Source organism: Fulmarus glacialis, unplaced genomic scaffold, assembly GCF_000690835.1.
Source record: "Fulmarus glacialis isolate BGI_N327 unplaced genomic scaffold, ASM69083v1 scaffold6984, whole genome shotgun sequence".
NCBI lineage: Eukaryota > Metazoa > Chordata > Aves > Procellariiformes > Procellariidae > Fulmarus > Fulmarus glacialis.
Window position 1 is genome coordinate 58,860 of NW_009206015.1, and position 24,438 is coordinate 83,297.

Consider the following 24,438-nt stretch of genomic DNA (forward strand, 5'->3'; position numbering starts at 1 on the left):
GAGGGGTAGTGTGAACTCAAGTTGCTCACCAAGATGTAGCGTTGCCCAACCCTAGTTCAGGGCACTGAGTAAGTCTACATGTGCGCATCCCTTCTGTGGGCATCAAAGCACTGAGAAAGTATCTTAGAATAGTTCTGCTGCAGAAGAGAAAAATAACTCTAAAACTTCAGATCTGTACAAGGGGCGGAAAAGTTTAACCAAGTTTCTGAATGCAGGACTGTTCTGTACACTCAGTGAAATAAAGTTTTCATTGAAAGTTTAAGATCCTTTGGAAAAACACTGCTGAAAAAATGGGCAAGCAAATTGCCCAGACGGGATATGCAGGCTTGTGTTCTTCCATCAAAAAAGCGCTTTTTATTGGTATAACAACTTTGTAAAAGTAACACTTAACAGCAATCATTTTTTGGGTTAAATTCCTACTCATGTGGTTCTCCTTAGTATAGATGTTATTCAGCTGACAGGAGCTGGAGAACTGTGCGTTGCCCAGATCCTCATGATGGACAGGTTTCTAAAGCTCACAATGCTTCATGTTGCTCAGTGACAGCAGGTGGCAGGTGATGAAGATGGCAGATGAGCTGATCGAGCAGATGCATTGATGTCATTTTTTTGTCTTTACGTTGCACACACGCAGTCCTTCTACATGGTTTTCTGAAGGAGACAGGCAAAACTAGTGAGATAGCACTACCATGTTGGAGGAATGGTTTAATGAGGGCTGAGACCCTAACTGCTTGTGGACCTGAAGGAAGAAAACGAAGAAAATTTAGGATATATTTTTTTGGGGGGAAAAATTCTGATTTTTCTTGCATTGCCCTATTGCCTTCACCTGTAAAGAAAGAGCTGTCATATTCTAACATTTTTACTGTTTAGAGGTTGAACTCTGCTGTAAGGCTAAGTCAGATCACCCAACGCTTGCTCTTTTTACCTCATTTCTTTCCATTGACACTGCTTAAGTTTGGCCACGGAGGTGGAATCAGATTTCATAAAGGAAACGAAAATCTTGTTTTCAGACAGATGTTGGATATCAAAAGCAGAAACGTGCTAGAAAGCTTGATCTGATGAGCTATACATACGGTTTAATTTTTCAGTAGAAAATGTAATTAAGTTGTCTGGTGTTCCTGGATTAGCCCGTAGTGCTTCGTGCTACAATCTTGCACGAAGATCTTAAGTGTGTGGTTTTGATATTTCTGGTATATGTAAGCTGCTAATATTATAGCTTTTCTGTTGTGAAGGATTGGTGTCTGGCTCAATTTATTTACTAATTAACCTTCCTTTTTTGGCTGATCGTTAAAGTGATGTGCTGTATGGTCATAGATAAACTCATCGTCTATTGTTGCTCTGGGAAGAATGCTTTTTAACTTTCATATATCTCAATATTAATACTATCTCTAAAGCTTTTTTTTTAACGGTAGAAGAAAAAAATATTTTTGAATAGTATAGATTTCTTTACTGTACATTTCATACATTTACTATGAAATTTGGGTCATACTGATTCCTGGCTGTACTGCTTCCTAGAGGAGAAACGCAGAAGATATTTTTAACGCATTCGTTTGCTTGCTTTTCCTTTTCTTCAGAGGGAAATAATTCTGAGCGAGGGAGCAGGGAGGAATTGTCACACATGATGTTTGCCAGGGAAGAAGTGAGTAAGTAAAATATGAAGAGCCACGCTGAACCTTCAGCTCTGCACGGAGATGTGCGCAGCCTTCACGGATCAGCTGTCTGCCATGGCCTTAGACCTTCCCTAGGAACCCTGGAAGTGAGGCACGTAGGGTCTGCCCACACAGCACCATGGACGTGTAAGATCACAGCGTGTACTGGCTTGCCCGTTTAACAATAGCGGGGAAGGAGCAGCAGCCCAGCGTGTGGTAGCAGCCAAGGTCTGCGTGCCGGGAGTCCCTGGAAGACCTCCTGCGCTGCCGAGGGTGAAACCCGGGGCTGCCATGTCTGCCTTACTGCTGTCAGGCGTGCTGGTTCAAGGAAGCAGATGTGTGTGATAACGCTTGTATGCCTTAGTTCTGTTTGGATGTACCGCTCGTCTTCTCTACTGTGGAAAATGAAAAATAGCCACCTTTTTATCATATTGCAGACGTTTGTTGCTTCGTGGTGTTTGGCTATCGTAAGGCTCGTTTAATGAGAATCAGTTGGAAGGTGTGCGGAGTGGTTTTTTTGACTCCTGTCCAAGAAGAATCTTGGGTCAGCTGGCATACAGCTTTCTGAGAGTTGGCTCAGCTGAGTCTTCCCGGAGCTGGCAACTGAGCTGCCTGGTCAGCCATGAGGAGCCTGTAGCTGGCTGGAGCTCAACGCTGGGGTACGGTGAAGAGTAACCTATGGGTAGGACATTCAGTAACTGTTACAGGTATTTAGACCCCCAGCCACTTGGGCAATTCAGCCTGCAGAGTGGCTGGGGGGGCCTGCATGTTGTGCTCGATGAAGGCAGAGCGATTGCAGGGAAGAAAGGTGAGGACCCTGGAATGCCCACTTTGACATCCCGCAGTCAGAGAGCCCCCAGCAGATAAAATGACACAGATTGTAAACCAGATTGTATCTGGCTTGGCTTAGCTGGTCACAGTCTTTCCAGCGATTTAACTAAATATGTTTTATACTAATTTAGTTAAGCAGGCATTGAAACTGCGTGTAGATAAGCCTATTAGCTGTGGTGCCGTATGTCCAGTCAGAGTAGGCCGAGCCTGTGGCTACTTTCTATGCACCCAGCACGTACTGTTGGCCAAGTCTGCTGGTGGTAAAGACCGTCACTTTCAATGGCAGGGTTTTGGCGGGAGAGATACTCAGTCCCCTCAAGGCAACTCAGCATGGTAGAAGGAGGTGGGAGGCTGAAGGGGCGAGAGAAGTGTTGGGGGGCTTCCTTGGAGCAGGTGACCCTTCTCCAGGTGATCATCTGCAGCATGGTAATGTCTGTGCCACTGTATGTCTGTGGGGAGGCCATGTATGCTGTTGGGTTTTGCTCTTGCTGGGTATGCAGTAGTGCAGTTGAAAAAGGAAGGAAAGGACTTGTTTCGGAAATTGCCGCTTCAAAGAGCGCAATTTCTTAACTGTGTCTTTGCCATTCTGCTCCCTATGTTCAGAAATCTCAACTGAAATAGTAATTTTCCTGAAAGGAACATTAAGCTGTTGGGAAAACTTTTTCAATACTTTGTGATAACTTTAGCAAAGACTGATCTTTTGGTGGGTTTTGGGTTTGAGTTGCTTTTAGCTTGGGATGTCCCAGTTTTTCTGGTCTCTAAGTATCATCTGTCTCTCTAAATATCTACAGTAACCAATTCTAAGCGTCTGAAACCCTAATAACCTTTTTTTCTGTCCATGGCATCTTCAGAACCTTAAATCTGTGTGCTAACGCAGACTGCCCAGTATTGTTTTAGTTTAATTATTCAAGGAAAAACTTTTTTTTTTAACCAAAAATATTAATAGTATTTCTCTTAATCCCAGAGGTAGATTTAAGATCACCTTGTTTTAAAACTAAAGTTCCTTTGCAGAAATTTAGAGCACAGAATTTCTCTGGAGCATTTGCAACTGCTAATGTTAGCTTGTGTGCTTAGAAATCAGTATGTAATAACATATCTCACAATAATCTAGCAGCTGGGGAAGTCCATGTGCATTCAAAGACAAATAGGTGGCCAGCCACTCTGATAATTACCACTTCACAGACCTTTCTGTGAAAGGCTACAAAATGGAATTGGTGCAAAAATGGCTTTCAACCGGAGATGCCCCAAACCAATATTAGAGAGAAGGTTTCACTAGAAGCACATACAGGATAAAATATTCAGTAGCATTTCAGAAAGCATTAGCAAGGCTTAGTACAACTCTTTAAATCATGAGTTATCGTTTACATGGAGAAAACAAAATACCCTAAGTGGTCTTCTAAAAACACTTTTGAAATTAAACCACTGCATGTATAGTCTGTGGAGTTTATTTTCTGTCAAGCTGTTTTAGGCTAGGCTGCCCGCACCTAGCTGGTTTCATTTGGCTCTCAGCAAGCTGGCAGACATCTTACAAGAGGGAAAAAATTGGCTGGGCACTCTGTTTCTTTTTACCTTTTGGATTCAGCTATGATCATTTGAACTGCCAGAGAGGGGTTTAGATGGTACCCACCTTATTTAAGGTAATGAAACAAAATGTGTGTGAAGGAATGCGTTCAAGAGAACTGAGGCAGATGCGTATCTTGCTTAGATCTGAATTTTAGATTTATCATCTTTGTTGCCTTTTAGAGTAGCAATGAAAATTAAATGAAGTGGCAGTGATGAAGCAGTGTGCTCTTACCCACCATCTCTAATCACCCACCTTTTCAGCTCATCTCCTCTTTTCTTTTTTTCTTTTTCTTTTTTTTTTGGTGACACTTTAGCACATGCTGTGAATATATGCCAAAATGCTCATTCTTAAAACCTGCCTTCATTCATCTTGAGCTGTTATCAAGAGCTTTGTCTGCTTCGTAGATAAATTGCACAACGCTGAATCAATGTTGTCTTGTACTGGAAACCAGACAAACCATTCTGACAGAAACTCTGTTGCATTCATACAGAGCAAGTGAAGAGATGGCTTATCTCATGCAGAATACGGGTATCAAAACACCTTCTGCTTCTCAACTGAGGCGATGATGTAAACCTGGCTGCTGATCCTAAACCAAAAAAATTAGAAATGTTTGCTTGCTGCAAGTTACTTTGCATGCTTGATAGATATTCCAACGTTACGGATGACAATTTTTGGAACATAAGCTACTACATGTATTTCATTAAGGTGATTTTCAGATCGTGTTTTATTTTGTCTCTACACTTGTTTTAAATTCTCTTTAATATAGTTTTAGCTGTAGCATAAATGTACTTAACACTGAATACTCTCCTTGACAGGAGACTTTAGCTGAATACATGAGATCTATTGTGCAATTAAGGAGTTTCTTTGGAAATTGGCTTCATTTCAGTTTTAAATACGTTGTCTAATTTCTTCCAGAAGTAAAGTGAACTTGTTTTTCAGAACTTGCTCGTGATTGCTGGCGATCAGAGCTATAATAAATTTAATTCCTTTGTAATTTAAACACTTTGTAAATACGTAAGCTAAGCTACAGTCTGCATTGGGTGTTGACCATACAAAGTGATAGTACCTTTCTAAGAAAATTGTCTTTCTAAGCACATAGAAGAACAACAACCCCTCCTTTCCATTGCTGGTACCCAAATGTTGGGAACTATTTGAGCAACAGGTTCTCCAGTAATTTGGGTGCAATACTTCAGTAGATTTAAGTTGAGAGAGAGAGAGAAGAGGAGGAAAAAGTTACAGAGAATCTGCTAGAGATTGTAAACCACATGTATATTCAGCAAGTAAATGAGATACGAGGTTTGAAACAATAAGCCACTCTATAATGCACAGACGGTCTTTCAGGCTACCAAGCGCAAGCTCTGAAGTCTCTACACATTGATAAAAATGTCTGACTCTGAATGAAATACGTTTATTCTGTCTCATGTAAAGCCCTGTAAGCCACTAAGAACTGACTGAGCTGCTGACTCAGTTATTGTTCCTGCTTTTTACAACTCCTCCCATTCAGTTAATTAAAAAACCTGTTCCTGAACAGGGAACAAAAGCAGTTTTTATACGGAATTGATCTATGTACATTTTCAAGATTTCTGCTCCGTGAATGCACTTTTTCTTTAGCTTTGTTTATTGCAGCGCAAGTGCCTGCCAGAGGCAGTACTGTCGACATGACTGTCCTTCTCGGGTGGAATATTTCACTACACACCGTCCTACACTCGTGCCGGGGCCCATTGAGCATGGGACAGGGTCAGAACCTGAAAGGCACAAAAGGCTGCTCAGCGAGCAAGAAAGTAATGAATGGCGCTGAAGTCAGGACATAGAAGTGGGGATACTCACGTGGGAGTAGCAGGAGGAAAAAGATCTGTCAGCAAAAGAGCAGAAAGCATAAAGTGTGGTGGGTTTGCGATTGAAGAAAGTGTCTTTGCACTATGGCAGAAACACCAAGAGCTTGAGTTTTGCTGAGTGTGGACTTTGAAGCTTTTGCAAAATAAATAAAGCTGTTACTCAGTAAGGCAAAGTTAACGATTAAGCTCAGCAGTTGCTGCTGTTATTTCAGCAAAAGCTTCCACTTGCCAAGAAATAGAAGAATGTGTATGGAAGTTGTTTGGAAAAGCCACTTTCGTGCTGTCAAATTTATTTTTTAAGAGATGGCTACCAAATCCAAAAAGTTGTCTGGTGTAAATCCACAAGTCACTTGTGGTTAGAATCTCTGCAACCCATGTTATGACCAAAAATATGCTTCTGCACATCTTAAATTCCTCCCTATAATTGCAACACTCTCCAGTTTTTTAATCAACAAAGTGAAGGGGTGTGATTCAGAGTAGGCCTGATACAGAAGTTAGAACCTGGTAGTTTCTAAATAGCAAAAATTTGCTTTCTTCAATGCAATCAAATTTTAGGCCCCTAAAATGACTAGCGCTCTTTCCAAACTCAGCTATTCCTCTAAGAATGAGCCTCTTCCATGTGTGACTGTAAGATTTCTCTGTTGCCACTGGTGGACAGGATTTCTTTCTTGAATACTGTCTGGTTTTTATCTTAACCTCAAATAAAAATCATCATTTACTTGTGTCCACAAGTAATGAGGAGATAGATTGAACTAAGCTCTGTAAGTACAGTCTATGTTTAAAATACTTTTTATTAGTGCAAAAATCCTCTTCACCTTTTTGAACAAATTTAGACACTAGAATTAGAAGAATCTGTTCAACTAGAGCTGCACTGAACTCAGGACCTGAAATATTGCTGCCCTTCAAAAATACTCCAGTTTCTTTCATCGACACTTCAGTTGCAGAAAAAACTAAAGTTCACTATTTAGCAACCAAAATGGGGAGGGCAAAAGGGAAGAAAGGTTTCTTCCTGTGAGGAGGCATCTGCTGAAGCAGGGGAAGGGTGGAGTTGGGTTTCTGTACTCATTCAGTACTTGCAGTCACGCAGAGGATGAACTACAGCTGCACCGTTGCTGGTGGGGGCATCAGCCCAAACGGAACAAACTTGTGTTACTGTGTTTTCTTCAAACTAATGATCACAAACTTTATTTTGATAAAAAATGGGATTTTGCTCTTTCTGCGTTAAAGAGGACATCTTACACGCCAGAATTTCTACTGAAATCTGTGTTAATGAGGTGAGGGAATCCATGGTGTAAAGGCAGAATTTTTTGATGCAGCTGTGCTATAAAATCCCAGCAGGCTTGGCTAACCTTTAACAGGTATTCTAATATGGTCTGTTTGAACCTGCTTGAAACTAGTAATATTAATTTCAAATGTTAACCAGAGTTTGTTCTGTTACTCTCATCTCAACTTTCTTCTGTGCTTTAATTAAATGTTAATCTATTGTGGAGAACCCTGTTCCTTTAATGTATGTGTGTCTTGGGACGAGTGTACACTGATGATTTGGGAGGAGATCACCTAGTTAAGAATAGATTAAGGCAGATTAAGTCTGTGCTGCTTCTTAATTTTAAATGTATGTGATGTCTTTCACTAAAATAGGAAAATCTACTTGGGCAGAACAATGTAAGATGCTGTTAAGGGGCTTGTGGGCCATCCAGTGCAAGGTTTGATGTTCAGTTTGCGTTGACATATTTAAGCTGGCTCTCCACTCCTTAGGATTGATTTTTAGCCCCGAATCAGTGTTAGTGTATAAATGAAAGCAATGTCTTTGCTTAGTAAGACAAGTGATTCAATGTACACTGTAGAAGAACTGTAACCATGTACTTTTTCACCTTTGGTTCTACCTCATTTTCTTTTCCAGCTGTTCATATAGAGGACAGCAGTTCTTGCTAGAGGCTTCTGTTAAGTGAGGAATAAGTTGGCTTTACCTTCTTATCAAATCTTCCTCTCTGGTGGCAGGCAGTTCCAGCAGACATTCTCATAAGGATCCTGGATGCCGCTATAGTAGGTCAGAGCCATAAGCTTTCAGTGACTCCTACCATTTTCATAACTGAGGTCTAAGCGGGTATCCACTCCGCTACCAAGGGAACAGTGCTAGTAGTCACGTAAGAAAAGCTTTTGTCACTGGGCAGCTGCTGTTAAATGTAGTCATCTCAACATTGTCTCATGCAAGCTCTGGGTTGGTTTAGTTGGGCTTTCTGTAACTTTTCTCTCTTTCTCTTGATGCCTTTTTGTGCTGCAGTCTGGGTAGGCTCTGATACTCACCAGGAGAGCATGCCATCTTCATGTGCATGTCTTTATACTCTTACTGTTCAACAGGAAACTAGCAACAGCTTTTGCTAATAGTAATTAGGAAAGTCAGACAGTGCGGTAGTCATCAGAGTCCTCTGCATGGTCACTTGAGCACGTGAACTATGGAATATTCTTGGTGTCTGTTGGCAGCACATGGGAAAGGAATAGAACGATGTTAATTACAAGTTAGATCGTTGATAACCCAGTGAGTAAGTTAAATCTAGTTAACTTACAGTCCAGACACTCAAACATGTGACCCCATAAAATGGAACATTTCATTGTGGTAATCTTGTATTTGTGATGATAATAACTTATGAAACAAAGGTTAGAGGTTAGGCTTGTTTTCCCTGTCTGTCTTTTTACATCATCTGTAACCTAAAATTCCCTTTCATGCAGTATCTGTGAGTTAAATCTGCTTTAAGCTATCATCAGTCACCATTTGAACTGATTTTTCTTTGTTATGCTGCCAACAGAATCGAAATTTTTTTTGTTATGCTACTTAAGAGTCATAAAAGTAAGATAAGAGAAAAGAGAATGCTAGGCTGTACCATCCCCTTTGCTTTGCCAGCGTAGGATTAGAGGTTTTGATTAGCAAGCATTGCATTGCTGTGTGGGAAACTTGGTTTGGTTCCCTTCCTTGATCTCTCCAACGGTGTATGCATACGCATAGGTGATGCGTCAGCGTGCTGATGCTCTGCGTCGACATGTCTCACCAAGTTGTGATGCCTGACTCATTCCCTCTTGGTTGAATGGGTATCGGTACCGCAGACATAACACAGAGAGGAGTAAAGGCATTTAAGGCTTCAAATCTTCATAATACTTCCGAGAAGCAGAACTATTCATTCTGAAGGGCTCCTTCCCCATGAAATGTTGCACAATCTCTACTGACTGAATGTGCCATTGTGCCTTGCCCTCTGCTTTGCAGTGCCATAAGCTTAGCTCCAGTACACTCGATGAATTCTAATTGTATTACGTTTACTTACACATGTCTCTAGTTCATGTTTCATCTGCTTTTTAACACATTCCCAAAATTTCCAGAAGATTGGGTACAGATGGGGACACGGGAGGTCCTCTTCTTCCCCTGTCTCCCTCACCTCAAGAAGAAGTACTGACAGGCAGCTCTTAAAAAACAGCAGCAGTATTTCACAGTCTGTGTAATAGCTATTTCATGGTGATTATAATGTAAGAATCAATTGTAGCTTTTCTAGTTTGTGGCCCACTCATTATCCTTTGGAAGCTGTGTACTGAAGACTCTTGTTGTGTATTTTCCTGCTGTATTCTCCACCCTTTTATAGTTTCCTGTATGCTTTCAGCAGGCTACAATATGAAAATAAACAAAGAAATTCTTATAAATAACTCAGAACAACTTCCCTCTCTGTCCTCCACACTTTTTTCTTTTTTTTTTTTTTTTTAAAATCTTGGCGTAGCTCACAGAAGCTATCAGCGTAGCAGATAAGGATGAACCTGTACCTTTGAGTTGTTTTGCTCTTTCTTTGAGGGGATGAATTTACCGCAGCATTGCATCCATGTTAGTTTGCTGCCAGGTCCCAACCTGAGGTGAAGTCAGTAGCTCCTTCAATGGGGAACCCAGAGTTGACGGAGCAGGTGATTTCGCTTTCCTGCCCTCTCCGTGGGCACTAGGGCTGTGAGCCTGTCCACTAGTTTGTTTGTGGACTACTGACTGCTGCTGTTGTTGAAAACAGCATTCTGTAATTCCGTTTATACTTGCAGTTTCTCTCTACGATGAGTGATTTCCCCTGGCACTGTCCCCTCTGCAGCGGGGACCCGGCAGCTCTGCTGCTCCAGAGGACCTGAGCACGCAGGCACTCTTCTCGCCTCTGGAGAGCTGTGGACAAACGCTAAGTTTCAACAAGCTGGAAGATGACAAAAGCGAAGCAAGGCATTGATTTCCCACTCATCGTTACTTCTGCATGTCTGCCAAACCTTTTCACATTTACTTAGTAATAGGTCCCTGAAAGAGCTGCAATGTTAACTTAACACCTTGGTTCCAGTTAGTCACATAATAGCTGTATCAGAGGTTGCGATGGATTCTTTTTTGTTCTCACTTTTTTCAGGTCTAGACACCTACAGCTACTGCCGTGACAACACTTCTTGCAACAACAAAATGCCACATGTAGGTTCTATGCAGAGACATTTTGGCAAATGTCAAATTAAACAAAAAACTGATTTAAAAAAATATTACATGTAGGCTGGAGTGGGAGAAGTGTTAGGATTATGTCTTAATCTATTATTTTACAGTCTGGTTTGCTATGCTCACTCCTGACTGACTGCCTTTTCTAAGGATTAGGTAGGGACAAAATAGCTCTACCGTATGATCTAGTTGATAGGGTGACAAGTGAGGACATAAATTGAGATTTCCTTCCATCAGCCCCCACTGAGACAAATTTAATTCTGCATCAGGCGTTGAGGGCAGTTGTGTACGCTGTCAGCTGAAAACTATACAGGTCCATCTAAGAACCAGGCATGCTGAAGTGTACTTTCCAATGCATGTAACTGCATTCTCCCTGATATCTAGCAAGCCACCTCTCTGTGCCCTTCTTTGTTATGTCTTATGCTTTAGGTTTATGCTCTTCAACTCTGCTCAGTTATATCAAGGATCATCTTCTTGGGGAGGAAGACAAAGTTATTTCTTATCAGCTTGATGCATGGGAATGCTGGAAAAAAGTAGATGAAGATAGTCTTTTTCCAAAATGGTGGTATTCTGGCAGGTGGAGAGCCTTTTCTTTTTGAGCCAGCTCTGCTATTCTTTGAAATGCTGAAATGCAGTCAGCAGTCAACAAATAATACGAAACATAAACCTCTGCAGTACTTTTGCTACCCTGCTGTGCTGTCTGCACATTCTTGAGAAGCGCTGGGCTTTGCATACAGTCTCACATAGAGAGATGTGAGACTTGCTAAATAATCAAAGCTGCTGAAAGACAATACAACTCCTGCCTCCTTGGAGGAACATCTAACAGCTAACGCAATTGAGCAGATGTTTCAGTGACCTTCCATGTTCCGGCTTCTTTTCCTTTTTTTTTTTCTTTTTTTTTTTTTTTAAACAGTATTTCTTTTTTCAGATTTTCTTCTTGGTATATGAGCATATACATGCTCTCATCTGTTTATATCCGTGAAAACTTGACTGTTTGTTCAGTCTGTGAACCCTTGCCACAGATGAGGACTTCCTTGGTCTAGGCACAGTACAGACACAGTACAAAATGAGTGATTTCTGTCTTGGAAACATTCTGAACTCTTGGAAATGGCTGGACTATTTGGAGGTGAGCAGTAAGTTGCTGTGAAAGCCAGGGGATCTTATATTACAGAAATAACCTGTATGAGGTGGGTTGGAGTTGTGAATGTATGTAAGCCTGCAAGAGCTGAAGCAGTGGAAGCAGCAGAAGCAACCTGAAGGCTAGGACAGAAAGGTTAATGCCCCTGCTCACAGATGTTGCAGGGCCAACTTCTGGCAAGAAGGAAGATGGACTGATCTTCCTGCTCCTACTGGGTTTTAATAAATGCCTCCATAAACTGAAGGATAAGCCCTTTAGGGGCTTAGGTCTTTCCCTGCCTTTTTATCTTTCCGGACTCATTTCCAGCAGTAGTGGATTTACTGTCTTTGCTGTAAGTACCTTCACAGGGAAATAAGAATTCATAATCTGCAGAGATAATATATACTAGAATGAAACTGTTCCAATACTGTGCCTGCCAGGGGCCAGACTGAAAGATAAAGAGATATAAAGCTTGCAGTAGTCGTTCATTACTCCCTTGCATTTGGCTGCGAAGGAGTAACCACACCTGCTCAGTGGACCATGTAGGTATTACAAATCTTTGATCTTTCTGAACCTGCACTGATTTACTAGAGAAACATTTCATTATTCTTTTTTGTGCTAGTGAGAGAGAGGTGGGGGTGCTTCTATTAAAGTGTAGGTTTAGCTTTAGATTTTCTTTAAATTTTTTGTTAAATTCCTAATTAACACACATTAAATAGCATTGTAATTTGTTTAAGCTTGCTGTCAGTTTTGTAAAGTCTCCCGATGAAATCTTGCCACTTGTGAAATGTAATAAAATTCTAGTTTAACTTGCAGTCAAGCTAGACTTATGTCCATTTAACTTGTATTTCAGCCATGCAGTCTTTTTTATGGCAGCTTGAGTAGAGACCAGGGAGAAATGTAATAAGAAATTGTCTCCTTCCTGCCCATTAGTTAGTTACTTGACATCTGGCTCAAATATGTATTGCAGGCCCCTCTTCAGGCCTTCTTTCTCTCCTTCCAATAAAAAAGTCTGCCTTTTTCAATGAGGAAATAAATTTCAAAAAACTGTCTATAGAAAATCTCAAGTTATAAACCATCTTTTCCAAAGAAGAGGCGTTTTAACATCCAGCCCTGACAGCTTCCATGCACAGCATACTTCCTGATTCCTTAACAGGAGGAGATTAATGCTGCCCTTCTATTATATGCTTTGGGATCTGTGTGTACTCCTCTGTAGTCAACCTCCTAGTGAACTGCTGCTTATTAGTGGTGGAGGCACAGATGGCTTTGTGTTTGCACAGCTCAGCTGAAGGAAGGGGAGGATGGCACAGATAGTGATGTAGACGGTTCTGAGCATCTCTTTGTACCCAATCAAAGCTCCAGCTGATTTTTCTTTTTTTCAGAAACATGTTTAAGTCCACAATAGCTAGCAGACCCTGCTCTCAGTTGCACAGAGCCCAAAGCATTTGTTCCGTGCTGAGGAATTTGGGACTTTTTTGTGGAAGTTTGGATTGCAATGGGTAACCGGCCCTTTCTTGCCACCAGACTATCTATTGTTAAATACATGACAGTCATAGTAAGATAATATTATTATGCTTCCAAACAGAGTAACTAGAGAACCTAGAATTAAAGACCGCTGTCTCATTCAAAGTGCTGGATGAATATTGTTCATATAATGTATTATTATTCAATATGTTTTCCGTCCTTGTTCATGTGAATTCATGCCTTGTTACTGTGCCCAACTCAATTCCCGCTCTGAAGTGAGAGTTCTTAATATCTTTCTGAACTAGCAAAATTTTGTCACTGCAGTATCTCACAGTTTCAAAAAGCTATGTAGCTTCCATGCAGAATCGTATTCAACTCTGTTCTGTACGTAAGGGGGGAGTGTTAAATCAGAAGTAACCCCACTGGATTTTGGATTCAGATGTGTCTGAGGTGACTCAAACTTGCTATGGTTTTGTTTTTTTTTTTTGTTTTTTTTTTTCTTCAGGGAACTTGAAGTATGAAATGCCATTATAAATTATAATCACAGCTTGCCTCGAATAGTAACCACAGCTGGGAATCCTGCAAATCAGACCCTTGGATCCCAAATTGGGCAATCAGTTAGGGTGGCATCCAGGTGGCTGTGTCGGTAGTCGAAGAGGACAGCAATGCTCCCTGAGGAGCAATTTAGAAGTAAGCAGGAGAGAGCAACAGCCTCAGTTCAGCCCGTGGAGAGGAGCACTGTGTGATGACTTCTGTAAAATTAAAGAACATCTGACCCTTAGTGACTCTCTGTAAAATATTGTCATTGGCTCTGCGCTCTAGAGTAGTAGTTTTTCTGTGCTATCAGGCGCTCCCTGGTGCAACTCATAGCCCCTGCTGCTGCGTGATGTCCTGGCACGTCCTGGCTCCACGCAAGAGGAGGTTTGACTTCACTCAGTTCCCCCGCACACCTGAATTGGCTTTGCAGGAAAGTGGGGTGCCTGCAGGGGGAAAGACCTGTGGAGCTGGGGAACGCATCTTCCTTTAGGTTAGGATGTGGCTGACAGGGAAATCCTGAAACCGGGACTTAAATGATTTATATGGCGGACTGGGGATTAAAAAGCACAGTTTTCCTCTCTTCATCTCTCCCTGTCTGCGCCTTGGGCTTCAGTCACAACGCACTTTCCAGCTTCGGCTAACTAAGCACCTCCCTGTTTGTTGTCCAGATTCCCTGAGCCCAGAGGTGCCGGCTGCCTGGCCCTCTATGGCTTTGCACCAAAAGGGACTCGGAGCAGACAGGTTGAGGAATTCAGCTTCAGGACACTGGCACACTTCTGTTGAGCACGTGAAGTTTTTTTTCCAAATGCTTGTCCACTGTCAGTTTTCCTACGGCTACCCGTAGCGTCTGCCGGATGTAGCTTTGTCACTCCTAAAATTTCTACTTTTAATCTTGGAGGCAGTGTAGAACCTGTGGAAGAAGAGGTTTTCAAGATAGAGGGTATGTCTACAATGAAGGTTTTAGATGCCTTCAGTAAGCAATTAAGTAAATCTCAGGGAAGAAACCTCTGGAGCTACTAAGCCCAAAGATATCTCTTTCCTGCTCTGGGCATCCTTGAGCCATGGGTTCCTCCTAGAGGTGTGGAGGAGACTCTGAGGGGTATTGCTAATTGTGCTTAAAGTTCTCCTTACACAGCTGTCATTGACTCCTGTCTAAGGCAGAATCCTGCACGAGTCAGACCTTTGGTCTGACCTGGAGAAGCCATTCCTGTAGTCAACTACATTGCTGTAATACACTCCAGGAATGGCTTCAGCAGGTCAGACCGAAGGTCCTGCTGCTTCTACCCCAGTGTTGGTCTTTGAAGCACTTGAATTGTCTTTGCTGAACTTCAAATAACAGTGTGTCCTGAAGCAGATACAAAGTTAGGAAAACTCCAAGGCAACTGATTTTTGAAATGATGAAGTTTGTTAAACAGTTGCAAAATACAGCCTCGTGGTGGGGGAAGTACCAGCATCTTTAGTTACCCTGCTGATAACACTTCAAAGTTACAGTGGCCGCTTTAGAAAGACAAAACTATGGAAGGCAATAGAAGGAAGTCTTCTGTCTTGTAAGCTGATATTTAGGCTTACAACCACAGTACTTGAGCATACTGATTAAAAGAGTGTGCCCCTGTCAACGGGGTGCTGGGGTTGGGTGGAGGGGCTGAGCCCCTTGGTCTTGCACCTCTCTTGGTGTGCGTGTGTGTGTACACACGTGTGCACGCAGCTGGCAGGGTGGTGGGACGGGTCTTTCTCATGGGGCGTCAGGACTTGCTGAGCTTGCGTTCGTTTCCTCTGCTGCTGCTAGGTGGCCTGAAATAGTTCAGCGTGGGTGAATTCTCCGAACACGTCACAAAAGTCTCAAGTCTGATGGGATGTATAGGGGCAGCAGGGTGTCGCGCACAAAAATGCTGAAGGAGTGAGAAAATATTTCTGTAGGTGGCTGACATCCTGATGTATTGGATTTTAATGAAGTTGAGCACTGTTTGGGAACAATAATCCAGTGCATTGCTAATTTTAAAATATGATTTACAGGAGATGCACTAACCATTGATTTTACTCAGTCTTTTACTCGTTTTCTTGAGTTGTTTCTTACATCGAGTCTTGCTGTGCTATTCTCTTGCTGAGATCAGCCGTCAGCTTAGTAGTAGTTAATGTTTCTAAATTTGGGAAGATTGCTCCACTGATTTTAAGCTTAAGTCATACAAGCAGCAAATGTGTCTGTCTAAGCTTTCATTATTGCTGTATTTATAAAAGAAAGCTTTTAAACTTTGTGTTTGTAGTGCACAGAGGTGATTGATGTGCCTGGCAGGTCTGCCCGGGGTGGCTGCCTCCGTGTTAGTTCTTGCCATTTACAAGACTTAGAAAATAGCCAAGGTTTTCATGCTGGGGGGAGGTAAAGTCAGCAAGAAACACTTCTTTCTAATGCTCTTCTGAAGGCGACCACCTTCAAAAGGGTTTTAAATGTGTATGGTTTAATTTCTTATGTTAGTTAAAGTTCTCAAAGGGCTTAGTTTATGATTAAGGAAAGTTAGATGCTATTCCACTCTTAGGGAAGCCTAGGGGGAAAAGGGTTTTAGCCTAGCATTTTTTAATAGCTGTTTGATGATGCTAAAAACAAAAGCCCTATGTTTATTGTTTTGGGATTTTATAGCGATGCTTGTTTTCTTTCTGTAAAGCTTTTAATATTAAGGGCCAAAAAATGCTATCTGTACAGATGCTGTTACACCAAATTAAGTACACAAACACAAATGCCTCCGTAGTTATTTACTATTTCTAGAGAGCATGTGATAAAAGGATTTTTTTTAATTTAACTTCAGCTCCCACACGTTCTTTTCGTTCCAACCTGGTGAAACTGGTTGTCTTTCACGGCAGGTTCAGGAGATTCTCTGCAATCTTTCATCTTCTTGTTTGGCTGCTAATAACCGGAAAAATTGACTGAACAAAATAGTGAAGAAGTTGAGCCAGCAGTTGCCACAGTGACAGTTGTCCAATATAAGTATCTTACAACTCTTCTGTTTATCATCTGTTTTCAGGGCAGTTCAAGCTGCTGGAACAAGACCGAGATATTAAGGAGCCAGTGCAGTATTTTAACAGTGTGGAGGAGGTGGCTAAAGCATTTCCGGAACGAGTTTACGTCATGGAGGAAATAACATTCAACGTTAAGGTAGTCCCTGAATAAATATTTATCCCTGTCTAAATGATTAACTGTTACAACCTTTATATACACGGCAAGTGAGCAACGGCGCTGTGTGGAAAGTGTGATTTTTGAGACAAACGAGCCTTTAGTGTTCTGCATTCAGTGATGGTGCTCTTCGGGATCGTTTTTGCAGTCTTAAATCAACACGTCCTCTCCTGTCCTATGGCACTTTGGGGAGCAGTCCTGATGATCCATCCAATAGTTCATCTAATTAGGATGCTCCTGCCAGATTTTAAACAAATGTTGTTTGTTGCCCCTTCTCCCCTCCCCCTGCAGCAGTCTGAATTTTATTCTCTGCTAAGCAGCAGCTGCTCAAATCCCTGTCCAGAAAGCCTTATTCTTGGAGAGCACACAGGGTGAAATGATGGGATTGCTTGTCTCAAAATTACTGCAGCTAAATAGCATTGTGAATAAAACAAAAAAAAAAAAAACCCAAAAGACATGCTTGTTCTCTGTGTGTGTGTGTTTGTTTGCATGTGCACGCCTTGTGGGCTCATCAAAGGGTCAGCAATCCCTTGAGTATAAGAAGGCTTGCTATCACCAAACACGCTGCAGTGCAGTGGCATGACACAATGAAGACAGAACTTGTTCTTCCTTGTCCTACCTATATGTGTGACACTGCACAAGGTAGGTCAGCTCTGCCACGGAGCAGAGTGGTCTTCGGGCTCGTCTGGTTTGCTTCAGTTGTTACACCACCTAAGACTGATTAAGGAGCATCCTAGAGCTGGGATGCAATGGCGCAGTTCCACGTTGTGTACCCTACAGGGGAAACTGGCTGATACTGCTGGTGCAAAACCAATATAGAGTTTCCTGGCCCCATGTGTAACTATGTGAGGTTTTTATAACAACCTTTTAATAGCTTTTTCTCTTTCTTGCACTGCTAGAGTTGGGGGACACCAGCTAGTCCGCAATTTTTATAGGTGTGAAACAAGATTGCTGAAGACTACTGTGAGTGTGAGAGCTCATCAGTTAATTCATTTAGCGACACAGACTCATGCCTTTCAAGACAGTAGGTTGTTTTCATTTCTGCTCTCCATTAACCTGAACCCCTAAAACAGAGCCTTTCATGAATGAAGGCATGAGCAAGTTGGAACGCTTTTGTATGTTTAGGATGTAGTTGGCCAAATCAAGGCAACAAGAAAATCTCTTTTCTACCCAGGAAGACCAGTCTTACCTTAGGAGCTGCTAGCCTTATCCAGTGCTGTGCTATTATTTCTCAGTTGATCATTGACCAAATCAAGAGAGTGTCACAGTAAAATGTGCAGCTTTGATTCTATAGGGAGAAAAGTATTCATCTGCAGGCTTGTTTAAATGTAAAATGTTGTGTCTTGAGTTTAATATGAATGTTCTTAAAACTCTGTCATATTGAGCAAACTGAGAATTAAGCATAGCTTACTGTTAGATATCAAATAAATTTTTAAAACATGCTATAGTGATAGTCCTTAATGTAAATAACAGTAATGATAATCCAGGTTTAACCTAGTTACACGGTTATCTTGGCAGTATTTCTCTTGGCAGTTTTTCTAGTTTCATAGAAGTCTATTCCAAGGTTATCATCTTCCAAAAAATAAATGAACTTAAGAGGATTTATTAACGTGTTTAATAACCCTTTAAATGCAGGAGAATTATGTACATTAGAATTTTAATATCAGGGAGATCCTGTCAAACTGATTAGAGCAAAGGGAGGACTACTAAGTATAGTTGATTTCTGTCCAATGCAGTGTGTCCATTTAAATTCAGGAGAGAGTATCAGAAGGTAGCTAATCCGATATAAAAAGAAAAAAAAAATGCCTAAAATATCTGATTAAGCATTTAAGATGAGGAGGAGGAACTCTGAAGTCTGGGAATTCTTTCCTATTCCAAACACTCAAGTCTTTCATGGATAATTTTTGAAGAAAGAGCCTGTAGAGTTACACCAGACAGTCAGTGCATGGGTTTGTCTGTGCTCGTTGAGGTCTGCCTGCATGTGCCAATACGCCACGGTTATGGTTCGACTTGGTGCGAACCTTGCTCCTCCGTGTAAATCCTTTGCTGCTCCAGCAGGAGTTTGCAGCTAGCGCTGCCGTTCAGGGAACTGCCTTCTGGCTGTGACGGGCTGTGGGATCTCCTCCAAGGGGGGGGTTACTTTATTTTTACTTCGTGTACTAGTTGTTAAAGGGAAAAATGAGCCACCTTATCCTGGGGGAGGCAGGGCAGATGGGTCTCCCTTCCTTCCTTCCCCACGGTTTTGCAGGTAGGCAGGCTTTCTGGGCAGTGCGCTGAGGCAGGAGGTTTGGGACCTGCTGGGTATTTGTAGGAGGGCTGTAACACATGCCATCAAGCAGAGCTAGGAGGGGAAGGTGGAGTCACTTTTCACAGAATAGTAAACAAAAATTTTAGATTAAACCAAACTTTGTAATGGCTAAAACTACTTCTGGTAACTTCTTTGGTAACTTCTCACGTGTGTATCAGTGCTGTGCTTGGATACCCAGTCGGTTGCCTCAGGTACCCGGTGGCCAGCAGCATCTACAGGCACAGCAATTTAGAGTGTTCTGGGGATAAGCTAATTTCAGTCAGTCAATGGGTATTTAATCTATTCCTAATTGAAAATTAGAGGCATTCTGTGTTTTCTTCACTGACCAGATAGGTGATAACCTTTTTTGTATTAATTCAGTGCATAATTGCAGAGAATTTTGTTTATGTAACAGCATTACACTACAAAGATGAGGATTTTTTGATTCTCTATGGTAAAAAGAAAAATATTAAGAAAGTTGAGCTACCTCAGGGCCTTAGCTTTTGCTGAAGCAACAGCAATAGATTTCTGCAGTGACTGCTCTGGTCCTGTACAAATACCCAGGGAGCTATTTGCATTAAGACTTAAAAACAAAAGCAGGAACAAAAACCCCACATCATACCAAGGGCAATTCATAAAAAGTTCTCTTAAAAAGCAACAATATTGTCTGATAGATTGAACATTGGACAAGCCATGAATTCCTGCACTCTAAAAACCAGCCCACTTAGTGTTGCAGGACCCTTCAGATCTTCCAGGATATCATTTTTGTCCTGAAGATATCACTTGGCTCCCTGAAGAGGCTGTGAAGCTGTTTGTAGAGCCTTTCCAAGATGGAGAGGTGGGTTAGTTGATTAGCCCTATAATGGTTCTTTCCCTTCTTATCAAAGACATTGTTTGGCTGGTGTGAACTTTTGAAAATTTGTTGGTTTTTTTTTTTTTAATGCAATCCTCTTTCACAGTGGTTTAACTGTGTTGGCCCATACAGTGTGCATTTTGGCAGAAATAAATCTAGTGAAAACTTTGCCCTTTTTTTTTTTTTTTTGACAAATGTTAATGCAGTACAGTGAAGCAAAATTGATCTCCTGATGTGATTGCAATTCTGTTGGCTCTGACAAACTTGCCCTGAGTTTCCAAAAAGCACATATATAGAAGGTTGTAACCTACACTGGCATTTATAAACGCTGCAATGGCGACTTTCTTGAAACTAGTTCGTGTGTAGGTTTTAGCTCCAAACTTGCAGGCAATTCATAGCACTTCACCTTGAGAATTAGTGCCTTAGTCCCCTCATTGCCTTGTGCCTTGATGCAAGCCTTATGAGGCTGCAAGCCTCGGCTCCAAGAAGGTTTTTCTTTTTCTCTTCCTCCTCTGTCCCCAGTACACACAGGCTGTGGCACCTCGGTGTCTTGCGTTGGTAGTGCACTGGCTGCGGCTGCCTCCTTCCTCCAGGGTCTGGTGCACAGCTTGAGTGAGAGAGAAGCAGACCTGCTGCTTCGTGCCTACATTGGTGTACCTGCTAGAGGGTTTCTGCTCCTAAAGGAGCCTGGCTAGTGAGCGCCGTTGCCTCTCAGTGGCCTCATGAGCTGGCCTTCCTGCCATCCCATGTGAAGAGATGCTTCATGTTAGAGCTCTGCGGTATTACCTGTCACGTTTTGGGTCGTTTTTGGAACACTTTGATTTATTTGAGACATCCTTAAACAGCACTGAAGCCAGCTTTTAATGTAGCAATCAGGGCAAAGTTTCTCAGCTGAGAGGGAAATGAGAGTATACTAACATGAAGAGTTGTACTTGCTGATTCTCTGTCTTGGGAGACAGACAGTTATAAAAGAAAAATGGGATACTGTCTCACTGAATTTACTCAACTTCCTTGAAAAAGTTTGCTTATTTTTTCTGCTAATGGCTCTTATGAAGACTCTTTGTTTCATATTTTAAAATTCTTTATCCATTTTTGTGATGTGTAAATATATATTATATATTTTATATATATATATATGTAGTGCTATGATTGGTCCCTTGGCTTCAATAGTAAAAACCGTATGCAGTAACTATGAATCAGAGACTTCACAGTTAAAAAGAGCTCTACCAAAAAATAATCTCAACTGTGTATTTTTAAAGTGAATGCAATGCTTGCATTACTCTAATAAAATCTAGCAGGTATAACAAGCAATATAAAGCCACAAATCATTTTTACAAGGAGTTCATATGTGTCCAAGTGATTAAAGACTGCTACTTCAGACTATAAAAATTAGAACAATTGGAGTCCAAGATAGGATATTGACTCTATTTTTCTGAGTTAACCTTTCCTTAAGCAAAAGAAATAATAGACTTGAGCTTTCCCAAAAGAACACGTTCCCTAAATAATCATTCATCACTTTCCTGATGCCTGTCTTCTGCAGTAGATATAATTGGCTTCTGAATGTTATTGAATTGCGGGAGTCTTAAAATTTAAAACATATAGACTTAGCCCGCTGCTCTTTTGCAGTGTGTTTGATAAGTGTCTGTAAGCCAGTAACCTTTCTGGTCAGCATCGTGGCATCCATAGTGAATGCTTAGTATGGGTCAGCATCTGGCAGTAGGGAGGTGGAGGGCAAGCACAGCACGGAGTAGGTTCTGGTTCTGTGGGTCCTCTGCGTTAGGAGTTATTTAATTTGAACATCTACTAGTGATTTCTAGATGGCTTTGGAGTATAGTGTGGCGAGAACTGCCTTTTCCACAGAGCTGGGAGCATTGATTGTTCTCACCTATTAGCAGAAAGTGAAGACTGGCTGGAAGGGCCAAAAGAGGGGCGAGGGGGAAGTAAAACTGCAGGAGTCATTATTATAATGCGTAAAACGTTATTGTTACAATGCATAAAGCATTGTTATAATGTGTAAAACAGAGAGAGCAACCATGAAGATAAACATGTTTGGGGAAGGAGTTACTTCAGGATGCTCCCAAGGCTAGTAGTTTAATACCTGGAGGAGACTTTGTGTTTATCAGGTAATGACAGCAACTGGAGGTATGGTGGTTACTGCTGCAAGTTGCTGCACTGGAATTGTCCAGTGAAGAATTCCCATTTTAAATAGAAGATGTGAGGGAGGGGGCACACACAGAAAAATAAAACATGAGGGCACAGTCCCACTATGGAGATGTTTGAGGAAAATGTATAGTTCTACCTTCCTTCCCCCCATTCCTTCAGCTGATCACAGCTTCCTACCAGTTGCAAGGTCTTCACATCTGAAAGTTGAAAACCGAACCTGGCAGAAGTCCCAAAGGAGGCAAGGGCATTGCTCAAGTGTGGGCAAAGCGGGAGGGGGGAGGTGAGCTGAAAGCGTGGGGCAGAGTGGAGCCACACTGGGACCGGAGTAGGCCCTCCTGGGTATGTTACGCAGCTGAATGAAGGCTTCTCAGGTGCTTTCTGCCTTCTGTAGCATTGCCCGTTTTCCAGTTTACCACAAAAATACATGGTTATTTCTGCATCAGTCTGTGTTCTGGACTACCTTAACTCTGCCGCTCTGAGATAGTGCGCTGCTGTCTTCTCTCCGTCATATGCCAGTGGTACGCTGTGTGACGTGCGCGGGCTGGGACGTGCCACTAGCAGGTCCAAGTGTCTGAAATAGCGAAGGGCTCTGCTACGCCCTGCCAGTGCTTGCGCAGCAGGAAGCGGAGGGTGCGTGGGGCACGCTCTCAGCGGGCGTGTGAAGGAGCGTAGGGGTGCTTGAAGGTGCAAATCCTGCTGGGTCAGTGCTGGAAGCTTAGAGGGTAGAGGGAGCTGAGTCTGGTGTGGTGTTACCCATTCTGCCTTTTAGGAATAATTTGATATGCACTTTCTCACAGATCATGTTGTCTTTAAGCGTACTATTTGGCATGAATCAAATCTGTTCTGAGGAGCTGCCGTGCTTGACTGATTCCTGGGCTGATGGGGGCTCTGTGAAGTTCACCAAAGGCAAGTGCATAGCCCAGCACCTGGGATGCCATAAGCCCTGCAACAGGCTGATGGGCTAGAAAGTGGCTCTGTGGAAAAAGTCTGAGGGGTACCTAGTAGACAGTGGTGGTGGTGTGGCAAAGGTGGCCAACAGCATATTGGGCTGTATAAGCAAGAGTAGCCAGCAAGTCAAGCATGGTGATTATTCCCCATTATTCAGCACCTGTGATGCTACAGCTGGAGTATCGCTTCCAGTTTTGGAAACAGCTTTTTTCCAATAACCCACTAATCAAGGAAGATGTTGACATGTGGGAGCGAGTCCAGTATACCAAGATGGTCAAGGGGCTGTAGCAAATTACATATTAGGAGAGGCAGGGAGAACTGGGTTTGTTCAGCCTTGAGAGGGCTGAGGGGAGAGATCTCTGCTGTGCATACCTACCTAATGGAAGGGTATAAAGAAGACAGACTGACTCATCTGAGGTGCCCAGTGGGAGGACAAGAGACAACAAGCACAAGTTGGAACGTGAGAATTCTGCTCCAATATAAGAAAAAAAAAAAAATTTAACATGAGGGTGGTTGAACACAGAAATAGGTTGCCCAGAGAAAATGTGGATTTTCCATCTTTGGAGAAACTAAAAATTTAATTGGATATGGCCCTGAGTAGCCTGCCATAACTACACCTGCTTTGAGGAGCAGGTTGGACTAGATGACTCTGGGGGTCCTGCCCAACCTGGAGGATTCTGCAAGTCTCACCTGATATCCTGTTCTAAAGTCCATGGCCGTTTGTTGATGTTTTTGTAAGTTTTGTGGCCATTGATAAAGTGAAATGTTTGAGTGAACAAGACGGAGCAAGTTTGATTTTCATAGGTCATTGCTACAAGGACAAAGATCATTTAGCTATGTAATCTAAGAAACAAAAAGTTAGAGGTAACTGTGCATGAGTTTCTAGATTATTTTAGAGTGATTGCTATGTATGGTATGATATATATTGATATATATATGATATGATATGATATGTATGGTATATATTTGTTGCTAATGTCCTGGAACACATATTTACCTACAGTGTATGCTTTATAATGTTATTTGGCATGTGGTAATGAATGAATTAACCTAACACAAGATGAGAGGAGTTAGGTTTCTTGACTTTCAGAACTTAAATTTTAAAATATACTTAGCCTGCTGAGGTGTACCAGAAGCCTTAACATCACCATAGTAGGGTTTAGTGGGTAGGGATAAAGTTATGCAGTCTTAGACTTTTCATTTCACTTTTTCAGTTTTTTATTACAGTTTTGGACAGCAACTGATACCTTATATTTTTGTTCAGAAGGAAGAGTGCAGAACAGTATTTTTCTCAGAGTACCAAACTAGAACCATGGCATGATTTTTCTTTTGTTCCAACACAGTCAAATTCAGCCTTGTTTCACCTGTTATTATCCTATGACTATATTAAAAAAAAACAAAAGAATGTTTTCCACATTTTTTAATTGAGAACAATTTTGTCTTTAAATATGCCTGTTGAATCTAAAAATCCATTTGCCATTTGGCCGGTTGAATTGGATGCCATTAATAAGCAGCTGCTTCGTGAGACCTTCGTTGTGGAGCTCAGC

At 41.8% G+C, this 24,438-nt stretch overlaps 1 protein-coding gene across 1 annotated transcript in view; it reads left to right on the forward strand.

Annotated features, from left to right (window-relative positions):
- Nucleotides 1-24,438, forward strand: part of GAREM (GRB2 associated, regulator of MAPK1) — an 85,344-nt gene that overhangs the window by 48,345 nt on the left and 12,561 nt on the right. The window contains exon 3 of the mRNA XM_009575588.1: nt 16,492-16,622. Coding sequence (XP_009573883.1) covers nt 16,492-16,622 — 131 coding nt within the window. The remainder of the gene's footprint in view (nt 1-16,491; nt 16,623-24,438) is intronic.